Source organism: Ursus maritimus, unplaced genomic scaffold (genome assembly GCF_017311325.1).
Source record: "Ursus maritimus isolate PB19 unplaced genomic scaffold, ASM1731132v1 scaffold_1, whole genome shotgun sequence".
Taxonomy (NCBI): domain Eukaryota; kingdom Metazoa; phylum Chordata; class Mammalia; order Carnivora; family Ursidae; genus Ursus; species Ursus maritimus.
Window position 1 is genome coordinate 76,247,973 of NW_024423343.1, and position 21,473 is coordinate 76,269,445.

A 21,473-nucleotide genomic window follows, 5' to 3' on the forward strand; every position below is an offset into this window, starting at 1 on the left:
GGCTGGTGGGCCCATTTCACAATTGTTTCCACATGTATCCCCCACTTCTGTTTCCTATTTTCTGAGACTTTGTCCCGTTGTTGTCACAGAGAAGAATAGCACAGTTTGGAATTGTAGCTAGAAGGGCTAACCATGAAGATGTATGAATGTACTACAGTTATGTTTACGATAGTGTAAAAGAGTTTAAAATTACTCAGAGATGCCAAAATGTTTGCCATATGAAAGTCTTACCCATTTGCTTGCGGATGTTCACATTTTCTGTAGTTGTCAGCATGTGTATGGTCTTAAAACTGAGTTTCTAAACCTATATTTCTCCTATTTTAGTACAAATACAAAGAAGCATACGAGAAACAGAAAGGCCACCACATTGGAGCCCGGAGCGTTGAAGATGACCCCAAGATTATGTGTGCCATACATGCAGGGAAGATTCAAAGTGAAAGGGAGTACAAGAAGGAATTCCAGAAGTGGAAGACCAAATTCAGCAGCCCAGTGGACATGTTAGGCATTGTGGCGGCCAAGCAATGTCAGACTTTGGTCAGTGACATTGATTATCGCAATTACCTGCATCACTGGACATGCTTACCTGATCAAAACGACATTATCCAAGCGAAGAAGGCCTATGAACTGCAGAGCGATGTACGTAACACAAACTTTGGGAAAGGTGGAATGAGAGGACATATTTATTAATTGTCCAGGAAGTACCATTTGGACCCCTCTGTGGATTGACTCGTGGATTGTGCACTATACGCCCCCAGGAGGGCCCCCACTCACATTGTTTAATACATAATCCACAGTCAGGAGTTATGTCCTAGGAACCAAAGAACATAGATGAAGAATCCGACTTAGGCCTTGTCTTTTATTCCCTGGCCTAGATTCCAGAATGTTTTCTTCATGTCATCTGTGCTTTCTGGCGGTGAAAATATATTGCAGACAAACATAAATTATCTGAGTATTTTTAAAGTAACTGCCACTATTGTACTATATCCAGTACACTAGCGGACACTTCAGTCAGTTATTGTGGGATTAAAATGGAATGAGATTCGACAAAATTTCCTTTGAAAATGTTTTCAGTTCTATAATTTTTTGGAAATATCAAATAATTATCATGAAATTCAGCATCATTATGATTTTTATCACTCTTCACAGCTGGTATATGTAATTATGCTTTTACAAATGACTCTGTCATTGATATTAAAACCCCTGAGTCCTATAAAATCTCAGCTCCTACTTTTTTGGAACCCCCATCTGCTGTGCTTATCAACCCCTCACTCCCATGTACTTTGCTTTTCAATTATGAGTGGGTGTGTCTAACCATGGGACATAATTTCTGTCTCACGTCTTTGTAGAGTGTGTATAAGGCGGACCTGGAGTGGCTGCGTGGCATTGGCTGGATGCCAGAAGACTCTGTAGAAATGAACAGGGTGAAGAATGCTCAAGGCCTGGTGAATGAAAGACTTTATAGAACGCGGCCAGAAGCCTTAAAGTTCACTTCCATTGTTGACACTCCAGATGTTATCCTGGCAAAAACCAATTCTCTGCAAATAAGTGAGGTGAGAACTACCCTATTACCAAGCATGCCTTTTGCAGGGCTCCATTCTCAGATGATGCCACCCAAACTGAGCATGTGGACTGTTTGTCTTGGAAGACTTAGAGTGATGGGAGCAACTCTTAGAATCTGTTGGCTAGTTTCGTAAAGGCCCATGCAAAGTAGAACAAATATTTAACTCCTATTAAATGCTAAAACCTGTAGCGTAATGCTGCATTTTAAATGGTATAACGTTGTATTGGTCACGGTTCTCCAGAAAAACAGAGCCAATAGGCGATATAGATATATATAGATAGAGATGTAGGTATCTAAATGTGTGTGTACTACATGTATATGTGTGTGCATACGTATGTATATGAGAGAGATGTAGATAGATCTGTAGACTGCATGTGTGTATACACACACACACAAAGAGATTTATTTTATGGAATTGGGCCATATGATTATGGAGGCTGGCAAGTCTACAGTCTGCAGGATAGGCTGGAGACCTAGAGAAGAGTCACAGTTCAAGTGCAAAGACAGTCTGCTGACAAAGTTCCTTCTTGCTCTGTGGAGGTCAGTTTTTTTTTTTTCTGTTAAGGCCTTCAGCTCATTGGACAAGGCCCAGCCACATTATAGAGGATACTCTGCTTTACCAAAGTCTACTGATAACAATGTTAATCTCATCTAGAAACTATCTTCACAGAGACATCTGTAATGATGTCTGACCACATATCTGGGTACCGTGGCCTAGCCGAGTTAACACATAAAATGAACCATTACAAACAGTAAAAGAATTTTTCCAGGTTAGTTTCTAAGGCTTAATGTTTCAGATATCCACTATTAAAGTAATATTTCCCTTCTCTCCACAGAAACTGTATCAAGATGCGTGGAATAAAGATAAAACGAACATCACCATTCCATCTGACACACCAGTCATGCTGCAGGCCCATATAAATGCCCAGCAAATCAGCAATGTAAGTGGCATAAATATGAAGTGTAAATGTCTTTATAGGACAATATATGTCAGCTCGTGGGGTGTGGTATTATGGATAAATTACCTATCTTAGAGATATGTACAGCTTTCAGTGCTAGACAGTTTCTCTTTAGCTTCCATTCCCAATGCAATATGAATGGAAATTCTCTCTTTTAAACGTTAGTTTAGATCTGTGGCTGGGTCTCAGACTACAAAAAGTTGGGAATATCTGAATCCTGAGGGTGTCCTCCTTTCAATCTTCAAAGCATCGTTCTATATCCAATGTCCGCAGCTCAGTTTTATCATATATTAATTGAGAATAATAAAATCCTTAGTTAAATTTCTCTTACTTGAGGGAGTATGAGGTAACAGTCTCTTTTATCTTTCTAGGTTTTTGATTGATCCAGAACTTTCTTGTTTAACATTTCAAAGCCATTACAAAAGCAAAAGGACAAGTTTTAATCCTATCCAAAGAATAAGATAAATATAAATATCTACGTCACATCTCTTTAGTAGGGACCTCTGAAAAGTCAAAAGGCAGCATTAGGGGAAAAAAAAACAACAACATACCGGACCTTTCATGATACCTTGATGAAGGTTTTCTAGCTTCACAGTTGATTCTTAGTTTCCATGTATTGTGTGGTGGGGTATTTCCAGATGTGTGCCATATTGTGATGAAGACAAATATCCAAACATTTAGTAGACCTAGATGTTTAGCTTTAAGATTTAAGTCAGAAGTGTCCTGCATTTCATAAAGGAAATAGCCAGCAATCAGAAGAACTCAGAAATGACTGTTCCTCCTTATGTTGTCTTCATTTACTTTATGTCATAAAAGTCATATTTTGAGTACTTTGAGTATATTGACTTATTTTCAGTTTTTGTAAACAAACCTATGTTTTCCCTCAATAGAACCTTTACCAGAAACACTGGAATGAGACCAAGCAGAAAGGCTATGACTTCAGAGCGGATGCCATTGAAATCAAACAAGCCAAAGTCTCCAGAGACATCGCCAGTGAGGTACAGACTCTTTTTCCTTGTGGCTTTTCTCTTTTTACAACAAACAGGGAGAGTATTTTTTTTAAATTGGGTTTAAAAAAAAATTATGTAAACAATTTCATTTTGTTTTGCACTGAAGACTTTATTTGAAAACATTAAAACGGAATGAAGCACATTAAGGTTAGCATAGATAAGGTATATGTATAAATAATTTCTAAGTTGTTTCTAAGTAGAAGTAAAAAAAAAAAACCATGAAGTATCTACACAGAATTCTTGGGAAAAATTCAGGAATCAATATATTTGATTGTTGACCAGTGTCATTTTATTCCCTAAATATTTATGACATTCTCCATAAATACAGATCACAGTTGAAAGTTTCATATGAGACTTAAGACTGAAATCACATTTTATGTGTAAGATATATATATATATATATATATATATATCAGTAACCTTTTGAAGTTCATTTAATAGTAATTTAAAACCTTAATCAAAATAATTATCCTACTTAGCTGCCTACCTCTCACCCCGGCTCCAAATCTTGAAGCAACCCTGTTCCCTTTCTCTGGGTTCTTCTCTATTTTTTATCTCCTGTATCCACCTTTTTCTTCCCTCTTACTTCTCATTTTTATCTCTGAAAACAATAGCCAATCTGTAGTATCTGCCTTATTCCCCGTTCTCTGTCCCTCCCTTTTGTCCTAACTTTTCTATGTTATCCAAATATGGAAAAGAAACAGACACTATCTTGCTCTAGTCCTAAGATACTTAGGACAGGCATGGACGAGGTGGAAACTCTTATCCCCAGGCCTTTTGTTATCATCTAATTAAAACCAATGACCTTGCTTTCCATTTCTGTGAAATAGACACCTTTTTTATCTGTCTCCAAAACCATACAAGTGACTTTTTCCTATCTGAGTATTGTTAGTACTCTTGGGGGACCATCTGACTTTCCAGGCAACCTTGGAGACCATGATTACACCCACTGTGTCTTATTTACTGCATCCGAAATATGTGATAATAATAGTATGTACTTCACAAAGATGTTGCGAAGATTAAATGAGATTGTAGTTGCTACTAAACTATTTTTAACTAAAAAATTTAGTAATTTCACATGAATCAATACATTTGAAGCATTCATAATAGTGTCTGGCATATAGTAATTGTTCAGTAAATGTCAGCTATAATTTTTTGTAATTACTCTTATTCACCATACTATTTCCCTCCTGGTTTACTCATGTTCTCTATCAAACTACCTAAAATAGCCCTATTTTCCTTAAAGTTAACTGAAATATGTAATGACTGCCGATGTTGAGCCAAACTTCTATTAAGGCAAGGAAAATATTCTGAAAACATTTAATGAAAAGTTCTCTTACTACATTATTTTCATGTATCTTTTTATCTGATTTTTCACAACTTTAGTACAAATACAAGGAAGGTTACCGTAAGCAACTGGGCCACCACGTGGGTTTCCGCACCCTACAAGATGACCCCAAATTGGTATGGTCTATACATGCTGCCAAGATCCAGAGTGACAGAGAATACAAGAAAGCTTATGAGAAGTGTAAAGGAATTCACAATACACCGTTGGACATGATGTCAATTGTGCAGGCCAAGAAATGCCAGGTCCTGGTCAGCGATATTGATTATCGCAATTATCTGCACCAGTGGACATGTTTGCCAGATCAGAATGATGTGATCCAGGCTAAGAAGGCCTACGAGCTGCAGAGCGATGTGCGTATATTATCACCAGACTCCTGGGGAGATGTGTGTCTTTGTACGTCATCGTGGTGTATTCCCTAGGGACATAATTTAAGTGGTAATCTTAGTAGAACCTAACATAATCTGTACATTTCATGGTAGTAGAGTTATTGTGAACATTTTCTGTCTTATAGAGGATTCCTTCTCATGTGGCAAGGCCTTATTAATGAGGATAAAAAAAATCACTCTCTCCCTCTATGTAATTAGATATAAAATTTGTTTTAACCCATTACATTTGCACGATTGGATATCTAAATTTTAGAAATAAATGTGAACATAAGGAAATGTTGGATTTTAAGTTTATCTGGCACATATAGGAAAAATGTATATATATTTATATAGAGATAGAGTGATGTATACAGATAAAAGTATATATCTTTTCCTCATTATATATGCATCTAAAGACCTTAGTCTCCCAAATTATTACAGATGTTATTCTCAGTAATGTAAAAAAGGCAGATTTCAAGTGATGAGCACAGAAGCTCAACCTTGTATAAAAACAAAATTATGTGCCATTGCTATCTGTCATCCCACAAGTAGCACTTGTCAGCCCTGCTCCAGTTCCTGTAGGCTACTGTGAACTTCTCCCAGCGATGCGTGCCAGGGATTAACACCCAAATATTAATATTTAATGTTGGTCCTTCTATTTCATGGGATTGGCCACCCAGCTGATTTGAACAGAGGGAGTATGTGGCCTGCTGGCATCGTGCTCTCATGGGCAGATTTGACTCTTGCACTCTGTGGTCCTTTTCTTCATGCAGAACGTGTACAAATCAGACCTGGAATGGTTGAAGGGTATAGGATGGTTGCCAGAGGGTTCTGTGGAGGTGATGAGAGTGAAGAATGCCCAGAATCTCCTGAATGAGAGGTTGTATCGTATAAAACCTGAAGACTTCAAATTCACCAGCATTGTTGATACCCCTGAAGTCATCCAGGCAAAGATCAATTCTGTACAGATCAGTGAGGTAAGCCGGGTTAATGATACATTTGGACATATTGAAGAAGTCAATAAGAATTCTGACTGTGAACTTTAAATTGCTAATACCAGCATTAGAACCTTGAACATTCATGTATCCAGATAGAATTTCATATAGTCAATCAAGTAATGGTATCCACATTTCATTTACTTAGATGACCCTTTGGTTGACATAAGTGTGTGGCATCTTTATATTCCACAGACCCTGATACATACTTTGAATACATTTTGAAGTCTTGCTTGTAATATGAGCCCACCAGTTAATACCATGATCACAGAACTGCCACTTTTGGGGCGCCTGGGTGGCTCAGTTGTTAAGCGTCTGCCTTCGGCTCAGGGCGTGATCCCAGAGTCCTGGGATCGAGCCCCATATCAGGCTCCTCCACTGGGAGCCTGCTTCTTCCTCTCCCATTCTCCCTGCTTGTGGTCCCTCTCTCTCTTTCTGTCAAATAAATAAAATCTTTAAAAAACAAAAACAAAACCAAACTGCCACCTTTTTTGTTTCTTTTCAATCATGAGGTAAGTTGAAAAGTCCAAGGGTGGCCTCAGTATCAGATAGTCTCATAGTTATTTGGGCCAACAAAGCTAGAACTTGATTAGTGATACAGGTTATCATAATTACCTGAAATGTGGGTTTACCTGCCGGATAATTACTTGTGCAATAATGAAAAAGGATCATTTTACTACCATATTTCTGACTCATTTTCTATTTATATCATGTCACACATCAATATATTCTTCTTGTTGAAATCACTATTGGCACCTTTTAAGTAAAAACACAAAGGAAGGGGTGCCTGGGTAGCTCAGTCAGTTGAGCATCTGACTCTTGGTCTCAGCTCAGATCTTGATCTTGGGGTGAAAGCCCCACATTGGGCTCCACACTGGGCGTGGAGCCTACTTAACAAAAAAAAAAAAAAAGAAACTGCACAAATGAAAACAAAATGTGATCTACATTTATATCTGAGAAAATCCAAAGAGAACCTTTAATTGTACCTATAATTTTATTCATGTATTAATTGACTTATTTACTTATCAGCCATCCTTTGTTTTTCCTTTTTACCAGCCATTGTACCGTGATGCCTGGGAGAGAGAGAAGGCGAATGTGAATGTGCCAGCTGACACTCCAGTGATGCTGCAGTCCAAGATCAACGCCATGCAGATCAGTGATGTAAGGGACTCCACGCACATGCATTGTTTTACACAGTATTTTCTGCCTAACTGAAACTTAAGTTGATATGCTCCGGAGGGAGTGTAGCAAAAGGCATTTCCTTACCATTCCTTTTATTTCTAGTCTTTAAACTAATAAGTGTCATGTGTGCACACACACGTGCACAGGCACACATATGTGTATGCATGTGTGTTTATAAAGAGAGATGTGTGTCCTTATCTATGTTGGAAGGAAAAATGCGCTGGTTTCCCCAAAAAACACAACATAAAAACATGCATATGTAAGTATAGTAATATTTGGTTCTCTTTTTAGTGGCCCCTTATTGATTTTTCCTTTTATTTTATTTTATTGTGCTTCAGATATGTTTTTGTATTACATTATGTTAGTCACCATACAGTAGTACTTCATTAGTTCCATGATTTATTGTTTGCATAGAACACCCAGTGCTCATTGCAGTACATGCCCTCCTTAATACCCATCACAGAGCTAAGCCATCCCCCCACCGTTCCTCCCCTCTGAAACCCTCAGTTTGTTTCCTGGAGTCTGTAGTCTCTTATGGTTCATTTCCCCCTCTGATTTCCCAAAAACACAACGTTAAAACATACATATGCAAGTATAGTAATATTTGGTTCTCTTTTTAGTGGTCCATCATTGATTTTTCCTTTTAAAGCCAAACGATATATATTTTTCTCATTTTCACATGATTTACTGACTCCTAATTTCTTTCTTGAAAATAAATGAAACTTTACTAAAGTTCATTAAAAATTTACTGGAACTTAATTTCAATATGAAACCAGTCAATTTTATAAATCTTAAGGGGAGACTAATTTTCAGTGTAACTTCACAGGTTTTCTTAAACACATCAGTAATGCTGACTCAGTGGCTCCCTCTTCAGATTAACTGTGGCATTGCGATCTCCCTTTGCAGAAAAAATACAAGCAAGCGTGGGAAAATGTCAAGATGACGGGTTATGACCTTCGGGAAGATGCCATCCCAATTCAGCACGCCAGGGCTTCCAGGGATATCGCCAGCGATGTGAGAGCTCCTCCTTTCTCAGCCTTAACCAACACTAACTAATAGACAACACACGGGAGTTAATACTTTTCTAATCCTTAACTTAATTCCCCAGTAATACACTTAAATAGAACGGAGATCATCGGGATTAGTGTCTTGTTTTGAAATCTCAGATTCAAGAATAACTTTTACAACAGTTTGGTGACCCTTTTGCATCAGTGCTTGGTTCTGCTCTTCTTATGTTTAAGCACAGATTTTTATTTTCTCTTCAGTATCTTCTCTATCATTTTATTTACAAGCACTTATAAAAATTCAATGGGTACAAAGAGTTCTGTTGTTTCTTGAAGTACGGCATACATAAGTTGCTCCTGACATAATTTTATATAGTTGATGGACAAGCATTTTTTTAAAATTATGTGTTTTCATGTGTGCTAGAAAAATATGGAATTTTTTCCATTTAAATGGGATTATAAATTTTAGAAAAGAATATTTCAGAGTTTACACTTTAAATTTATTTAAACAAAGAATCTAGTTGGTAAAGTATGAAGTCCTGGTGGTACTTGATTGTGGCAAAACGTGAAGGTGGTAGACAGTGACCTAAGTTTGGGAAACACTAGATAAGCCTGTACTGGGGATAATCCAGAAGCACGGTTCTTGCCTTAGAGCTGCTCACGGTGTTTTCTTGCATGTAGACGTAGAAGACAAACCAATGTGTTAAGAATCATAACACATAGTATAGACTTAAAGAAGAGCAGTGCCCAAAAAAAGCTAATCTAAGGGAGATGGAGATATTTGGAGCAGGCTGTGTAGACAAAGTGAGTTTGAAAAATGACTCTTCTTTCTTCTGTTCACATATACCAGTACCTGTACAAAACTGCTTATGAGAAGCAGAAAGGCCATTATATTGGATGTCGCAATGCCAAGGAAGACCCTAAACTGGTTTGGGCGGCAAATGTGTTAAAGATGCAGAATGACAGGCTGTACAAAAAGGCCTACAATGACCACAAGGCCAGGATCTCCATCCCAGGGGACATGGTGTCCATCAATGCTGCCAAAGAGGGCCAGGCATTAGCAAGTGATGTGGATTATCGCCACTACCTGCACCACTGGTCTTGCTTTCCCGACCAGAATGATGTGATCCAAGCCAGGAAAGCCTACGACCTGCAGAGTGATGTAAGTTGTTGCTTGTGCGGAGAGTACCAGTCGAGGTGCCGGAGTAGCGAGCTCTTCTCCAGGAAGAGAGCCTTCCACAGCTTTGCCTGGTCATTCCTCCTAGGACTGGGGAAAACAACTCTCCCTACATAAGCACTTCCCTTTAGCATTTTACCAAGTTTACTGATTGCCTCTCTTACTGCTGGGCTTATTGAGAAAGTTGTCTTTTTTACTGTTAGTGGCGCTACCAGAATGTTTCTATAGATTCCTTAATGTGTGCGGTGTTTGTAGTTTCCTAAACATGAGAATTCGCATGGTCTCTCAATTGAGGAATGACAGGGCTGCTTCCTTGAAATTAATGTCAAAGGTTAGCAGCATGCTCCGAACTCACTAGTTTCCCTTAATATGGTATTCTTCACAATATGATGTTTCATTAGTTTACCTCAAGTATTTTTAGATTTATTCATATTCTCTGCCCAATCTTTTGGAAGTCATGGATTCCATCAGGATACTTATTTCTTGTGTAGAATGAATATCTTCTTTTAATTATTTTTTTTATTGCTTTAAAAGTCCACCTGAGCTAGTATGATGTTCCTTAAATACTCTTCAAAATCTTCCATGCATCCAACAGAGAGAGAGCTCGTTCTGCATCATTCTGCTTTTTAGAATGTGCATAGGTGCTCCTGGCACAGAAAACAAAGCAGGATAGAGCAGTGCTGTGCATGGGATGAATCGTGTTTGTCAGGCCAATGCTTAATTTTATTGCTTGTGAGAGGCAAAATGTAACCTAAAACAGCTTTCTTACTTTACCACAATTAAAAAAAACCCGCTTCTATCTAACTTTGTTTTCTTTTCCAGGCCATCTATAAGGCTGACTTGGAGTGGCTCCGTGGCATTGGCTGGATGCCTGAAGGGTCTCCTGAAGTGCTGAGGGTCAAAAATGCCCAGAAGATCCTACGAGACAGCGTCTATCGGACTCCTGTAGTGAGCCTCAAGTACACAAGTGTCGTTGACACACCTGAAGTTGTCCTTGCTAAGTCGAATGCTGAAAATATTAGTATTGTAAGTCACCTTTCCCCCTATGTTAAAATAAGTCCTTATAAGTGACTGGTAAATAATTAACCTGGTAATCTATTTGTAAGATAAGAACGTTGGTGGTAGAAAAGGTTTTTATAGTAATGTTGATAGGATTGTGTTCTTGTTATTTATAAATTTTAAACAAAAAAGATATTAATACCAATTTCATATTAAGTTTGAGCAACTTATGTGAAGAACCTGTAGATGTTTTTTCCTTAATATGAAAAAATTTGGGATCAGGAAAGTTGAAAGTTGTGCGAACTAGCAGAATTACAAATTGCAAAGTAATTTTGTTATTGTGGTTTTTGCCATAGCCAAAGTACAGAGAAGTTTGGGACAAGGATAAAACGTCAATCCACATAATGCCAGATACGCCAGAAATCAACCTCGCTAGAGCCAATGCTCTTAATGTGAGCAATGTAAGTACCTCAACAGACTCCTTTTTTGTTTGGAAAGTCACCCACTTGGTGCTATGATATCCCTAGGGAACTCTTCATAGGCAGGAGAGAAAAGATTGACTGAGTGGGGATGGGGAAGGCTTTACCATCAGCGCTTTGACCAGGAGTGAGGAAGGAGCAGATCCCTGGCTCTGAGTCACCCAGCAAGGCCAGTTACTGTGAGCCAGTGTCAATATGACAAAAGGGAGATGGGAATAAGGATGAGAAGGCTAAAAGAAGAATGGATGAAGAGACACATGAACAAGAAAGGAGCATTAATGACAGACAAACATAAAATAAAGATGAGAATTCTTTGCAAAACTTTATACAAATTAATTTTAAAACCTGAATCTATAGGGGATTTTCTAGGAAATCATAAATTACCGAAATGACCCCAGAAAAAGCATAAAAATATATAGCAAGAAATTAAGAGGGTTGTTAAAGACTCTCCTTCCTCCTCTCAGATGTCAGGGTCATCCAGATGATCTCATAGGAGAATCTTCCAGAACTTCAAGAAATTATCAAACTATCGTAGAGCCTAAGGAAAGAAGGAAAGCCATCACAATTACCAAAACTTGTCAAAGATAATTCCACAAAGGAAAACTGTAGACCAGTAATGAGGAAAATCCTAAATAAAATATTAACAAATAAAATTCAGTAGTACATGAATATGATAGGAGACAAATAATTAGCGTTCATCCAGGAATGCCAAGAGGGCTCCATATTCAGAAACCTAATAATGTAATAAAACAAAAGAGAAAAATCACACATTCATCTTGTTAGATTTGAAAAAAGGCATGTGACCAATTCCAATATCCATTCTTATTTTTAAAAATAAAATCCTAGTAAAATAAGAATAAATGAATATCATTTTGATGCGACTAAAAGCATAAATCTCAGATCAAAGGCCAAGCTCATCCTCAGTAAGTTAATCTCATTCAAGCTAGGAAAAAAACAAGGATGCCCATGGACATCACCGTTATTTAACATTTGCTGGAACTACTAGCTGAGTGAGCTCCTCACTCAAGCTGAAATAATCACATAAGAGGAAGAATAAAAGCTAAATATTGGGTTTAAAAGGCAAAATTATCATTACTTGTAGGATAAATCATTATGTCTGGAAAAAGGAAGAGAATGAGCTTTAAAGTCTATTAGATAAAATGAGAGAATTCAGTGGTTACTATACAACTTAAGAAAGCTCAAGAAAGGTATTGTCTTCATGGATCATAGAGATTTCTTATATGTAGAATAAATATGACCCTAGAAGAAGGCTCCTGCCGTAGTGCAGTTCCCCATAGTTTGGAACTTCACCTCTTTCAGAAAATAACAAGTCTCTGTGAGAGAAGGAGACCACCCAGCAAAGATTCCTCACCGTGTGCCAAACCATACCCATCAACTCTGTTGTCATGAGATAACTTCTTCCAAGAGATGGGAAGAAAATAAAATTTGGGGCACTGATATATTTTTTTCAGACGAAAATAGTATGGTGCAGTGCCCTGTCATCACCAAGTGACAAGTTGGAGAGGCAGTTCAGTCTTCAGCGTAAACGGACTCCTCAGCCTCTTCTTTTCGATACAGAGGCATCTTTGGCTGGACAATCAGGGAAAGTCTCATGAGCTCTCTTTTGCCTAATATATTTCTCAGCTGCAAATACCAGAACCCTACTGTTGATATATTAATGTAAGCAGGACTAGTGTTTGAAACTATGGCAAAAGTGAAGTTGTAAACTTTAGATGTTTAGATATTCGATGTTAAGACATTAATGATAATGGCTTGTGCTTTGGAAGAAATCAAACACCCTATTTGAATGCTAACCAAAAATGTACTTTTTTTTTTTTTACACATGGGGTCACCATTACTATAATCTTGATAAAATCCACTATTTAAACTTGTTTCTGTCATTTGGGAAACACAACTTTTTCAGGATATTTGTATACAATTTTCTAGTTAACCAAGCAAATTCATTAAATTGACTCATTTACTCTTCAAACGAATCATATGAGTAAAACAGTGTTACTTTGTTTTTATTAGATGGGAAGGTTGAGACTTAAAGTGATTGAGGAATTGACCCATGATCTTAAAGTTAGTAGATGAAGTTTGGCCTCAAACTCAGATTTTTTTCTTAATAAAAAATATATTTGACTACATAAAAATTTATTACATAATTAAAAATAGTGTAACAATATATGTAATAAAACTAAATAATAAAAACAAAATATTTTAAATAACATAACAAGTTTGCATTAAATATTCTCCAATATGTTGAAATTTGAAGAATACTATTTCTTTTGTACAAAGAGTCTATTGTTAAATAGAACCACCCAAAATTTATACAAAAACTTGAATGAAAATTCATACAAAACTTACCTGTACTTAGAAGGACAAAATTTGTATGAGCACTCATATTTCAGATATGCAAAGCCCATGAAACTATGAATAATTGAAATTCATCTCTCCTTTCTGCACTGTTAAAGCTCCCATATTCATTGGTATGATTTCTGAATTAGACACTTAAATTACTGTTATTTCTGAGTCTTTCTGACGTTGTCAATATAGAATGTGTCCGTTTAAATATGAGCATATATTTAAAAAGCTATCTGTAAATCAGTCACTACCCTAATTAACTTCTCTATACAAATAAAAACACACTGCATTTTAAAAAATGACTACTGTGTAGGCGCCTGGGTGGCTCAGTCGGTTAAGCATCCAACTCTGGATCTCAGCTCAGGTGTTGATCTCAGGATCATGAGTTCAAGCCCCACGTTGGGCTCCACGCTGGGTGTGGAGCCTACTTAAAAAAAAAAAAAGGCTGTTAACCTGTAACTGTCCTTCAGAATGAACATCTATTATTGTTTTTTATTTTTTTTTATTATGTTATTCACCATACGGTACATATTAGTTTAGTGTTCCATGATTCACTGTTTGCGTATAACACCCAGTGCTCCATGCAATACGTGCCCTCCTTAATACCCAACACCAGCCTATCCCATTCCCCCACCCCCTCCCCTCTGAAACCCTCAGTTTGTTTCCCAAGTCCATAGTCTCTCGTGGTTCATTCTGCCTTCTGTTTACCCCCCCTTCATCTAAGAAACCGTCCCGGGGAAAACCTCCCCACCAATATAAAAGTCTATAATTCTGAAGATTACAAAATTAAGTTGAATTCTAAAATTAAATAAACTGAATTGTTGAATTGAAGAAATCCGGTAATCCTCATTAATGTCTGACGTTAACCTTATCCCAGCGCTACCAAAACGCTCAGTACAAAGAGCCGCTAAGCCCTGTCATATCAACCATGAGCAACTACATAGAAGCCATGATTTTAATTAGAAGGAACTCTCGTCAAGCCAGATCTTTGGACTCCAGACACAATTTCATCTTCCAGCAGTGTGGTGGAGAATTATTCTTTTACCTATTCCCTTCTTAACTCACTCTGGGACTTCGAAACTGGACTGCTTTGATATTAATTCTACTTGAACCCTTGAAGTTATCAGTACATCTGAGTCCGAAATGATACCCTATTTTTTCTCCTCTTTAGAAAATTTACCGCGAAGATTGGGATGGAATGAAGATGAGCTGTGATGTACGGCTGGATGCCATCCCCATTCAGGCTGCCAAGGCCTCCAGGGAGATTGCCAGTGACGTAAGTGTGGCCTTGTTTGACTTGTCAGTTTCTAAGCAAAAATCCTAGGTGCATCAGGAGTACATACTGTGATCCATCTGCTTTGTTTTTCCATCTTCAGTATAAATACAAGCTTGACCACGAGAAGCAGAAGGGACACTACGTGGGGACCCCCACCGCCAGAGATGACAACAAGATCCGCTGGGCCCTCATAGCTGGCAAGATCCAGAATGAAAGAGAGTACCGGATGCACTGGGCCAAATGGAAGACCAAGTTCCAAAGCCCTGTGGATATGCTTTCCATCGTGCATTCTAAAAATTGCCAGACCCTGGTCAGCGACATTGATTATCGCAATTACTTACACCAGTGGATATGCATGCCTGACCAGAACGATGTGATTCAGGCCAAGAAAGCCTACCAACTGCAAAGCGATGTGAGTGGGCTACGTTTTAGGATGAGCTCTTCTATCATTTTGCCATGACTCCCAGAAAGTTTATATCCTTAAATTTTTGTATCTTCACTTTGTGTCTTTATAAAGCCAGGAATTTGGTTTTAGTTAGACCTTATAGTACAGTGTCAAAAAGCAGCAAAGCCATGAAAGATCTGGATTCTGTATCAAGGAACAAATGGTTGTGTGAATATAAATCTTAATTGTAACAGTATAAAGACAACTGCTGTGAAAATATTATTTATGGAATTTAAGTAGTAACAGAGGTTGATATCATAAGTAAAACGCTGGCAGTTGTGGAAAGGACGCAGGCACAGACAAGTTTTTTAGTTAATACAGTGTTTAAAAATCTTGAATGTTTTAAAATCTTGAATTACGTTGCCAAGGTTTTTAAATCAGGAAATTTGGGGTACAAATCTAAGATTTCTTAGTTCTTAGGAAAAATCAGAGACTGAAGCTCCGGACATGCATTGGCAACAATAGCTGGAGCTGAAGTGAGTCTAACCCACTTTAAATAGCAAATAGAGCCCCCAGTTTTCCTGTCACCTGACCACCTAATGAATTTACTTATGTTACCTGCCTGGCTGCTTGAGTATGTCATCCGTATATGTATTTCTCCATCAAACCGAGGGATAGAATAAACAGGACCGTATGAGCAGAGTTGCTGAAATCACTCGGCCTTGTTTCCACAGGCTGTCTACAAGGCCGACCTGGAATGGTTACGTGGGATCGGGTGGTTGCCAAATGATTCCGTTTCCGTCAATCATGCCAAACATGCTGCGGATATCTTCAGTGAGGTATTCTAAGATTTTTTACCCTGCCATTCGGTGCATTTCCTGGGAGACTGAACAAAAATATACAAGCCAAAACTCAAGTCATTCCCCATCGGCAATTTTAACAAGTGCAGCTGCTGTCATTTAAGCCAGACGTACCTTTTCGCAAAACAGTCCTCTACTGTCCCTAACACATCAGGGGACCACATCTGTAATATAACATCCAGCATACGCAGCTCATGCTTGGAATTATATAAAAGGAAAACGTCTTTTGTCAGCAATGGCAATACGCTTGGGAGAAGTTTGTCCAGTTGAAAAAATGTATTGAGTAACATGATACATGGAACGATATGGTATATGACCTTGGTCGCTAAGCAAACCTGCTACTTTAGAATCCTTGGGAATTATAAGAAGCCAACCCAGTTGTTAAAAAATAAAATGCTAAGGAAAAGGCCGAATTGCCAACGTGGTGCTGTTCAACTCTGGCAGTTTACACTTCCAGTAGAGAAAGACCTTTAAACCTAGTGTCTCTTTCTCAGCTCAGGCAGGACCAGAAACTGCTACCGTCTGAAAGCTATTTTCTTTCCTATAGAAAAAATATCGCACAAAAATAGAAACTCTCAACTTTACTCCTGTGGATGACAGAGTTGATTATGTGACTGCAAAACAAAGTGGCGAGATCCTCAATGATGTAAGTACATGGCTCTCATTCTAAAATTGCCCAGTCGTGAAATGTCATTTCCAAAGCTTTCCACCTACGTTAGCTCAGCATGCAATCGCTGTCTGCGATACAGATTGTAATCATTGAGACAATGCTCAAATTTGCTCGGACAACGTTATGTTTTCTTCATATCAAGTAACTTAAGCCTCTTGCCTCTCATTTCCAGATTAAATACCGGAAAGACTGGAATGATACCAAATCGAAATATACCCTCACAGAAACCCCCTGGCTGCACACTGCCCAGGAGGCAGCTCGAATACTGGACCAGGTATGATTTTAGCCAGATGCCGGTACTCTGTGTGGGGACAGAGCACTATACTGTAACTGTGGGACATGGATACACACGGTCAGTGACCCATTCTGACTCCTTAGTGTAAGCCTCTGTTGTGGCTCTCTGTCTTTTAGTACCTCTACAAGGAAGGCTGGGAGAAGCAGAAAGCTACGGGTTACATTTTGCCTCCAGACGCGGTGCCATTTGTTCACGCCCATCACTCCAACGAAGTTCAGAGCGAGGTAATCTACCCGTAGGCGAGTGCACGCGGGAGTGCGCCTGGGGCTAGCAGGCCCGGCCAGGCTTGGGGGTGGTTGAAGTACCGCTCCCTCCTGGTCCTCCCTGGGGGCTTTGGGAGTTTGGTCTTGTTTTGTGGGCTTCTTTAAAAGTTATCCTTTCGGTGCCTTAGTCTTTCTTCTAGTCCCTCACTTCCTTAAGATCTTAAAGCTTTCAAATAAAATACAGGCAGAATTAGAAAGCCAATATTTTTTTTCTAATTTTAAATTGATATTTCTTTATATTTATTTCAATGCTTTTTGTTGTTTATTCTCAGGGAGGCAGTTGACAAGAGGCTGAGGGGCTGTATCTGCTGAGGTCTCAAGCCCCCCTTTTCCTTGAGTGCTTGTCAAAACTGATGCAATCTCTATTTTTTCTCCGAGCAGCTGAAATACAAAGCTGACCATGTGAAACAAAGAGGTCATTATGTTGGTGTCCCAACGATGAGAGATGATCCCAAACTGGTTTGGTTTGAGCATGCAGGCCAGATTCAGAATGACAGACTCTACAAAGAGGATTATCACAGAACAAAGGCCAGGATCAACCTACCTGCTGATATGGTGTCGGTGTTGGCCGCCAAGCACGGGCAGGAGCTCGTCAGTGATATTGATTACCGTAATTACCTGCACCAATGGATATGTCATCCTGACCAAAATGATGTTATCCAGGCAAGGAAGGCCTATGACCTCCAGAGCGATGTAAGTGATTTTGTTTCTTAATTATCGAGAAATGTACGGTATACTCAGAATTATCAGCAGCACTCTCGAAGCACCAGGTTTTGAAACTTTAAGCCATAAATATTGAGTTTGTTCCCAGAAGGGTATTAAGCTGGGTATGAAGTAGAGAAAGACCCGGAGCGGTGATTGGCTGACAGCTGCCTACTAGTATATCTGAATAACTTTCAAAGTCATTAAAAAAAATTTTTTTTGCAACATCTCACATTTGCCTGGAAAATTATCAGCTGATTTAAGATAATAATTGGCTTGGGGTGAGAATGGAGAGTGAGTTGGGATTTTAACAATATTAGTTGATAGTGTAGTCGAGGACCTGGGAATGCGCCGTTCTTGCTTTGCCAGGCATTTTACTCCTGCAGGCATTTATGAAGGACTTGCTTGCAAGGAATCAAAGCAAAAGGGAAGCCAAGTACTGATGAGCCTCATGAGGGCCAGAATCCCTCACGCAGAGCTTTGGTAAAGGTGGGGTAGAGAGCACATGACATAGGCCATCTTCAGTGAGGCCTGAGTCAGGACCTCTAGCTGCCATCAGCAGTCAGCAAGGAACAGAAACTGCACCGACGTGATGCTTAGGTGCCCCCGGGAGCTAACCCTACCTGGTCTGCTCATTACCAAAGTGGAAACAGGAAACCAAAGACTGCCTGCAGCACAGGTGCTGAGCTCGAATATCCCACCGCACTGTTGCTGCGGCAGAATGACCGTGGTGGACCTTTAGCCAGACTAGCTGCTCCATTGCAGTTGGCGAGGGGTGGCCTGCGAGAATCCAGGCACTAGGTGGGGGAGGGGAGAGCTAGGCTTGGCCAGAGGGATGGGTCCCTCTGCTCTATAATATATGAGCATTTAGTCGTGTCACTTTCTTTATATAGTCTTAATGTCCCACATATTTCTAAGTAATTACATATAAGTCCATCTAAAATTATATCCTCCTTAGTAAAACCTTTTCTTAGGCTCACTGCTGAAAACAATGGCTCCCTGCCCGTAACTCCCACAGCACTTGAGTGTTCCCGCTTTTACACTCTCCCCTTGTAAATGACTTCTCTTTACACTAGACTCCTTTATACTTAGCCCTCAAAACACCTAGGACAGTACCTCACTCCTAATAACAGGCTCAAGAAATATTTCTCAGGTGAATAGGTGAAATCATGACCGAATCAATGAGGCACCAGTCACTAGAGAGAAATCCTTAAAAAGCTTCTGAAAAAGTTGCTTCCGATCTACTGTCTGTAATCCTGTGTCAGTCATTTATACCTGCATTGTATCTCTCTTCCTGCTCTCAGAATGTCTACAAAGCTGACCTGGAGTGGCTCCGTGGCATTGGCTGGATACCCCTGGATTCTGTGGACTACGTGAGGGTTACGAAGAACCAGGAAATGGTGAATCAGGTACACAAAGCCTGTTCTCACCCAATGCCTGGCCCCCTTGCCTGCCGTGTGGGGGCAGATACCCAATGGAAGGAGGCCAGTCTTAATCATCTCTGTTTCCTTGCAGATAAAATATAAGAAAGATGCTCTTGACAACTACCCTAACTTCACAAGTGTGGTGGATCCTCCAGAGATTGTCTTGGCTAAGATGAACTCAATCAATCAAAGTGACGTAAGTTTGCTTCACCTATAACGGTGTGCATGGACTGGGGAGTTCGTTGTCTGTCATCGACTGCATTCACCTACCTCCGGACAACTGCTTATAAGGAAATGGACAATGGGGTGGGAAACTATGAGATCATCTTTGGTGAGAACGTCTTAAAAGTCACTAGTAAGAGGTACACTGTACTCACAGAAAGTATCTATATTCTTGTTCAAATTATTCTATTAGGTAAAATGAACTGAAATTCAACCAGTTAGTTTTAAATCTCTAAATGCAGACTGATTATTATCTTGCTAGGTAGAAACTATGAAATTTTTTTTTTTAAAGATTTTATTTATTTATTCCACAGAGATAGAGACAGCCAGTGAGAGAGGGAACACAAGCAGGGGGAGTGGGAGAGGAAGAAGCAGGCTCATAGCGGAGGAGCCTGATGTGGGGCTCGATCCCAGAACGCTGGGATCACTCCCTGAGCTGAAGGCAGACGCTTAACCGCTGTGCCACCCAGGCGCCCCCGAAACTATGAAATTTTAAATATACATGCATATTAACCAAAGGTTTTGTTTGGTTTTGTCTTGTTTTCCCTCCTTAGGTAAAATATAAAGAAACATTTAATAAAAAAATAAAGGGCAAGTACATGTTTTCTCCAGATACGCCATACATCACCCACTCCAAAGACATGGGAAAACTCTATAGTACTGTAAGTTTTATTTTATGTGATTTACACCTCAGTTCTTAATTTTAAGCTCTTGTCAGTATTCATATCCTTGGCTGATTTTGTGAACCACTGAGCTTATTATTTTTATTGTATTTAGTCTTGTTTATTAGAAATAATTTGTCTTGTTTATTAGAAACAGCATTTATTCAGCTGGTATATTTTTGAGCTCCTGTGATGTTTCAGGCACTGTAGGAAGCACTAAGGAGCTAAAGCTTGATAAGATAAGCCCTTCAGGAGCCCATGCGAATGAGGACAGACATACAAGTCAACAGATAATAATGTATCAGGTGCTATCGCAGCTCCAGGCACACACAGGACTGAGCACCTGCCAAAAGGGAAGAGAGGAAAGGCCAGTCCTTCTTTAGCAGGCACGTATAAATATCTCCAGCCAGCAAATGGAAGACTTGGCCTCCAAATTTTAATTCATCTAAGCCAAAGGAGGATGTGTGTGTATGTAGTGGGTATGTATGTATGTATGCCCAATGGGAAGCAATCTTTGGTGATTGTCTCCCTACGTGAAAATTTATTTTCACTTTTATTAGAACTGTAAATGTAGATCAACTCGGTTATAAACTGCCTCCTTATCTATAGATTTAATATGCAGTAAAATCAAAAAACTCTGCCATATTCATAGGAAGGCACAAGAATGGCTCTAAGTGAAGGTGTAAGCTTTGCCTCTCAACAAATATTTTACTGGGGTTTTACTATTTTCTTTTTAGCAATATCTGAAGGAAGTTGACCACAGACTTTTGTTGACACCCATTTCTTTGTTCCAGATACTGTATAAAGGGGCATGGGAAGGAACCAAGGCCTACGGCTATACCTTGGATGAACGCTACATTCCCATTGTTGGAGCTAAGCATGCCGACTACGTGAACAGTGAGGTCAGTGCTTTCTCCTCGCATGGGTTTAAGAGTCTTCACTGGGGAGCTGGTTAGAAAATCCCAGTGAACCGGGGATGTACTGTATGGTGACTAACATAATATAATAAAAAATCATTTAAAAAAAAAAAAAAAAAGAAAATCCCAGTGATTCTCAATGTTGTGCCTACTTCACAGCTTAAATACAAAGAGACCTATGAGAAGCAGAAGGGCCACTACCTGGCTGGGAAAGAAATCAGTGAGTTCCCTGGTGTGGTTCACTGTCTGGATTTCCAAAAGATGAGGAGTGTGGTAAGCAAAGCTCGCTTTCATAGAGGATTTGTACCCTTAAGTGTACTGTTAGTCTGCCTGTCTGTAACTTGTTCTTTGGTT

At 39.2% G+C, this 21,473-nt stretch overlaps 2 protein-coding genes across 2 annotated transcripts in view; both read left to right on the forward strand.

Annotated features, from left to right (window-relative positions):
* The window catches only part of NEB (nebulin), a 271,288-nt gene that overhangs the window by 179,512 nt on the left and 70,303 nt on the right, over positions 1 to 21,473 (forward strand). The window contains exons 77-93 of the mRNA XM_040644991.1: positions 2,398 to 2,502; positions 3,411 to 3,518; positions 4,917 to 5,228; positions 10,424 to 10,627; positions 10,957 to 11,061; positions 14,615 to 14,719; positions 14,820 to 15,131; positions 15,839 to 15,943; positions 16,512 to 16,610; positions 16,807 to 16,908; positions 17,046 to 17,153; positions 17,574 to 17,885; positions 19,199 to 19,303; positions 19,410 to 19,514; positions 20,095 to 20,202; positions 20,997 to 21,104; positions 21,279 to 21,392. Of these exons, the coding sequence (XP_040500925.1) occupies positions 2,398 to 2,502; positions 3,411 to 3,518; positions 4,917 to 5,228; positions 10,424 to 10,627; positions 10,957 to 11,061; positions 14,615 to 14,719; positions 14,820 to 15,131; positions 15,839 to 15,943; positions 16,512 to 16,610; positions 16,807 to 16,908; positions 17,046 to 17,153; positions 17,574 to 17,885; positions 19,199 to 19,303; positions 19,410 to 19,514; positions 20,095 to 20,202; positions 20,997 to 21,104; positions 21,279 to 21,392 (2,517 nt within the window). The remainder of the gene's footprint in view (positions 1 to 2,397; positions 2,503 to 3,410; positions 3,519 to 4,916; positions 5,229 to 10,423; positions 10,628 to 10,956; positions 11,062 to 14,614; positions 14,720 to 14,819; positions 15,132 to 15,838; positions 15,944 to 16,511; positions 16,611 to 16,806; positions 16,909 to 17,045; positions 17,154 to 17,573; positions 17,886 to 19,198; positions 19,304 to 19,409; positions 19,515 to 20,094; positions 20,203 to 20,996; positions 21,105 to 21,278; positions 21,393 to 21,473) is intronic.
* Positions 5,900 to 7,819, forward strand: LOC121106065 (nebulin-like). Its single transcript, XM_040644985.1, has 2 exons — positions 5,900 to 6,220; positions 7,295 to 7,819. The coding sequence occupies exons 1-2, from the start codon at positions 6,011 to 6,013 to the stop codon at positions 7,451 to 7,453; spliced, it is 369 nt and encodes a 122-aa protein (XP_040500919.1). The 5' UTR covers positions 5,900 to 6,010; the 3' UTR covers positions 7,454 to 7,819.

What these genes read in the sequence shown, in the direction of transcription:
- LOC121106065 (XM_040644985.1), top strand. Translation starts at nt 6,011, where the DNA reads ATGCAGAACGTGTACAAATCAGACCTGGAATGGTTGAAGGGTATAGGA. An exon ending in ATTCTGTACAGATCAGTGAG is followed by an intron (nt 6,221 to 7,294) that starts GTAAGCCGGGTT and finishes CCTTTTTACCAG; the next exon opens with CCATTGTACCGTGATGCCTG.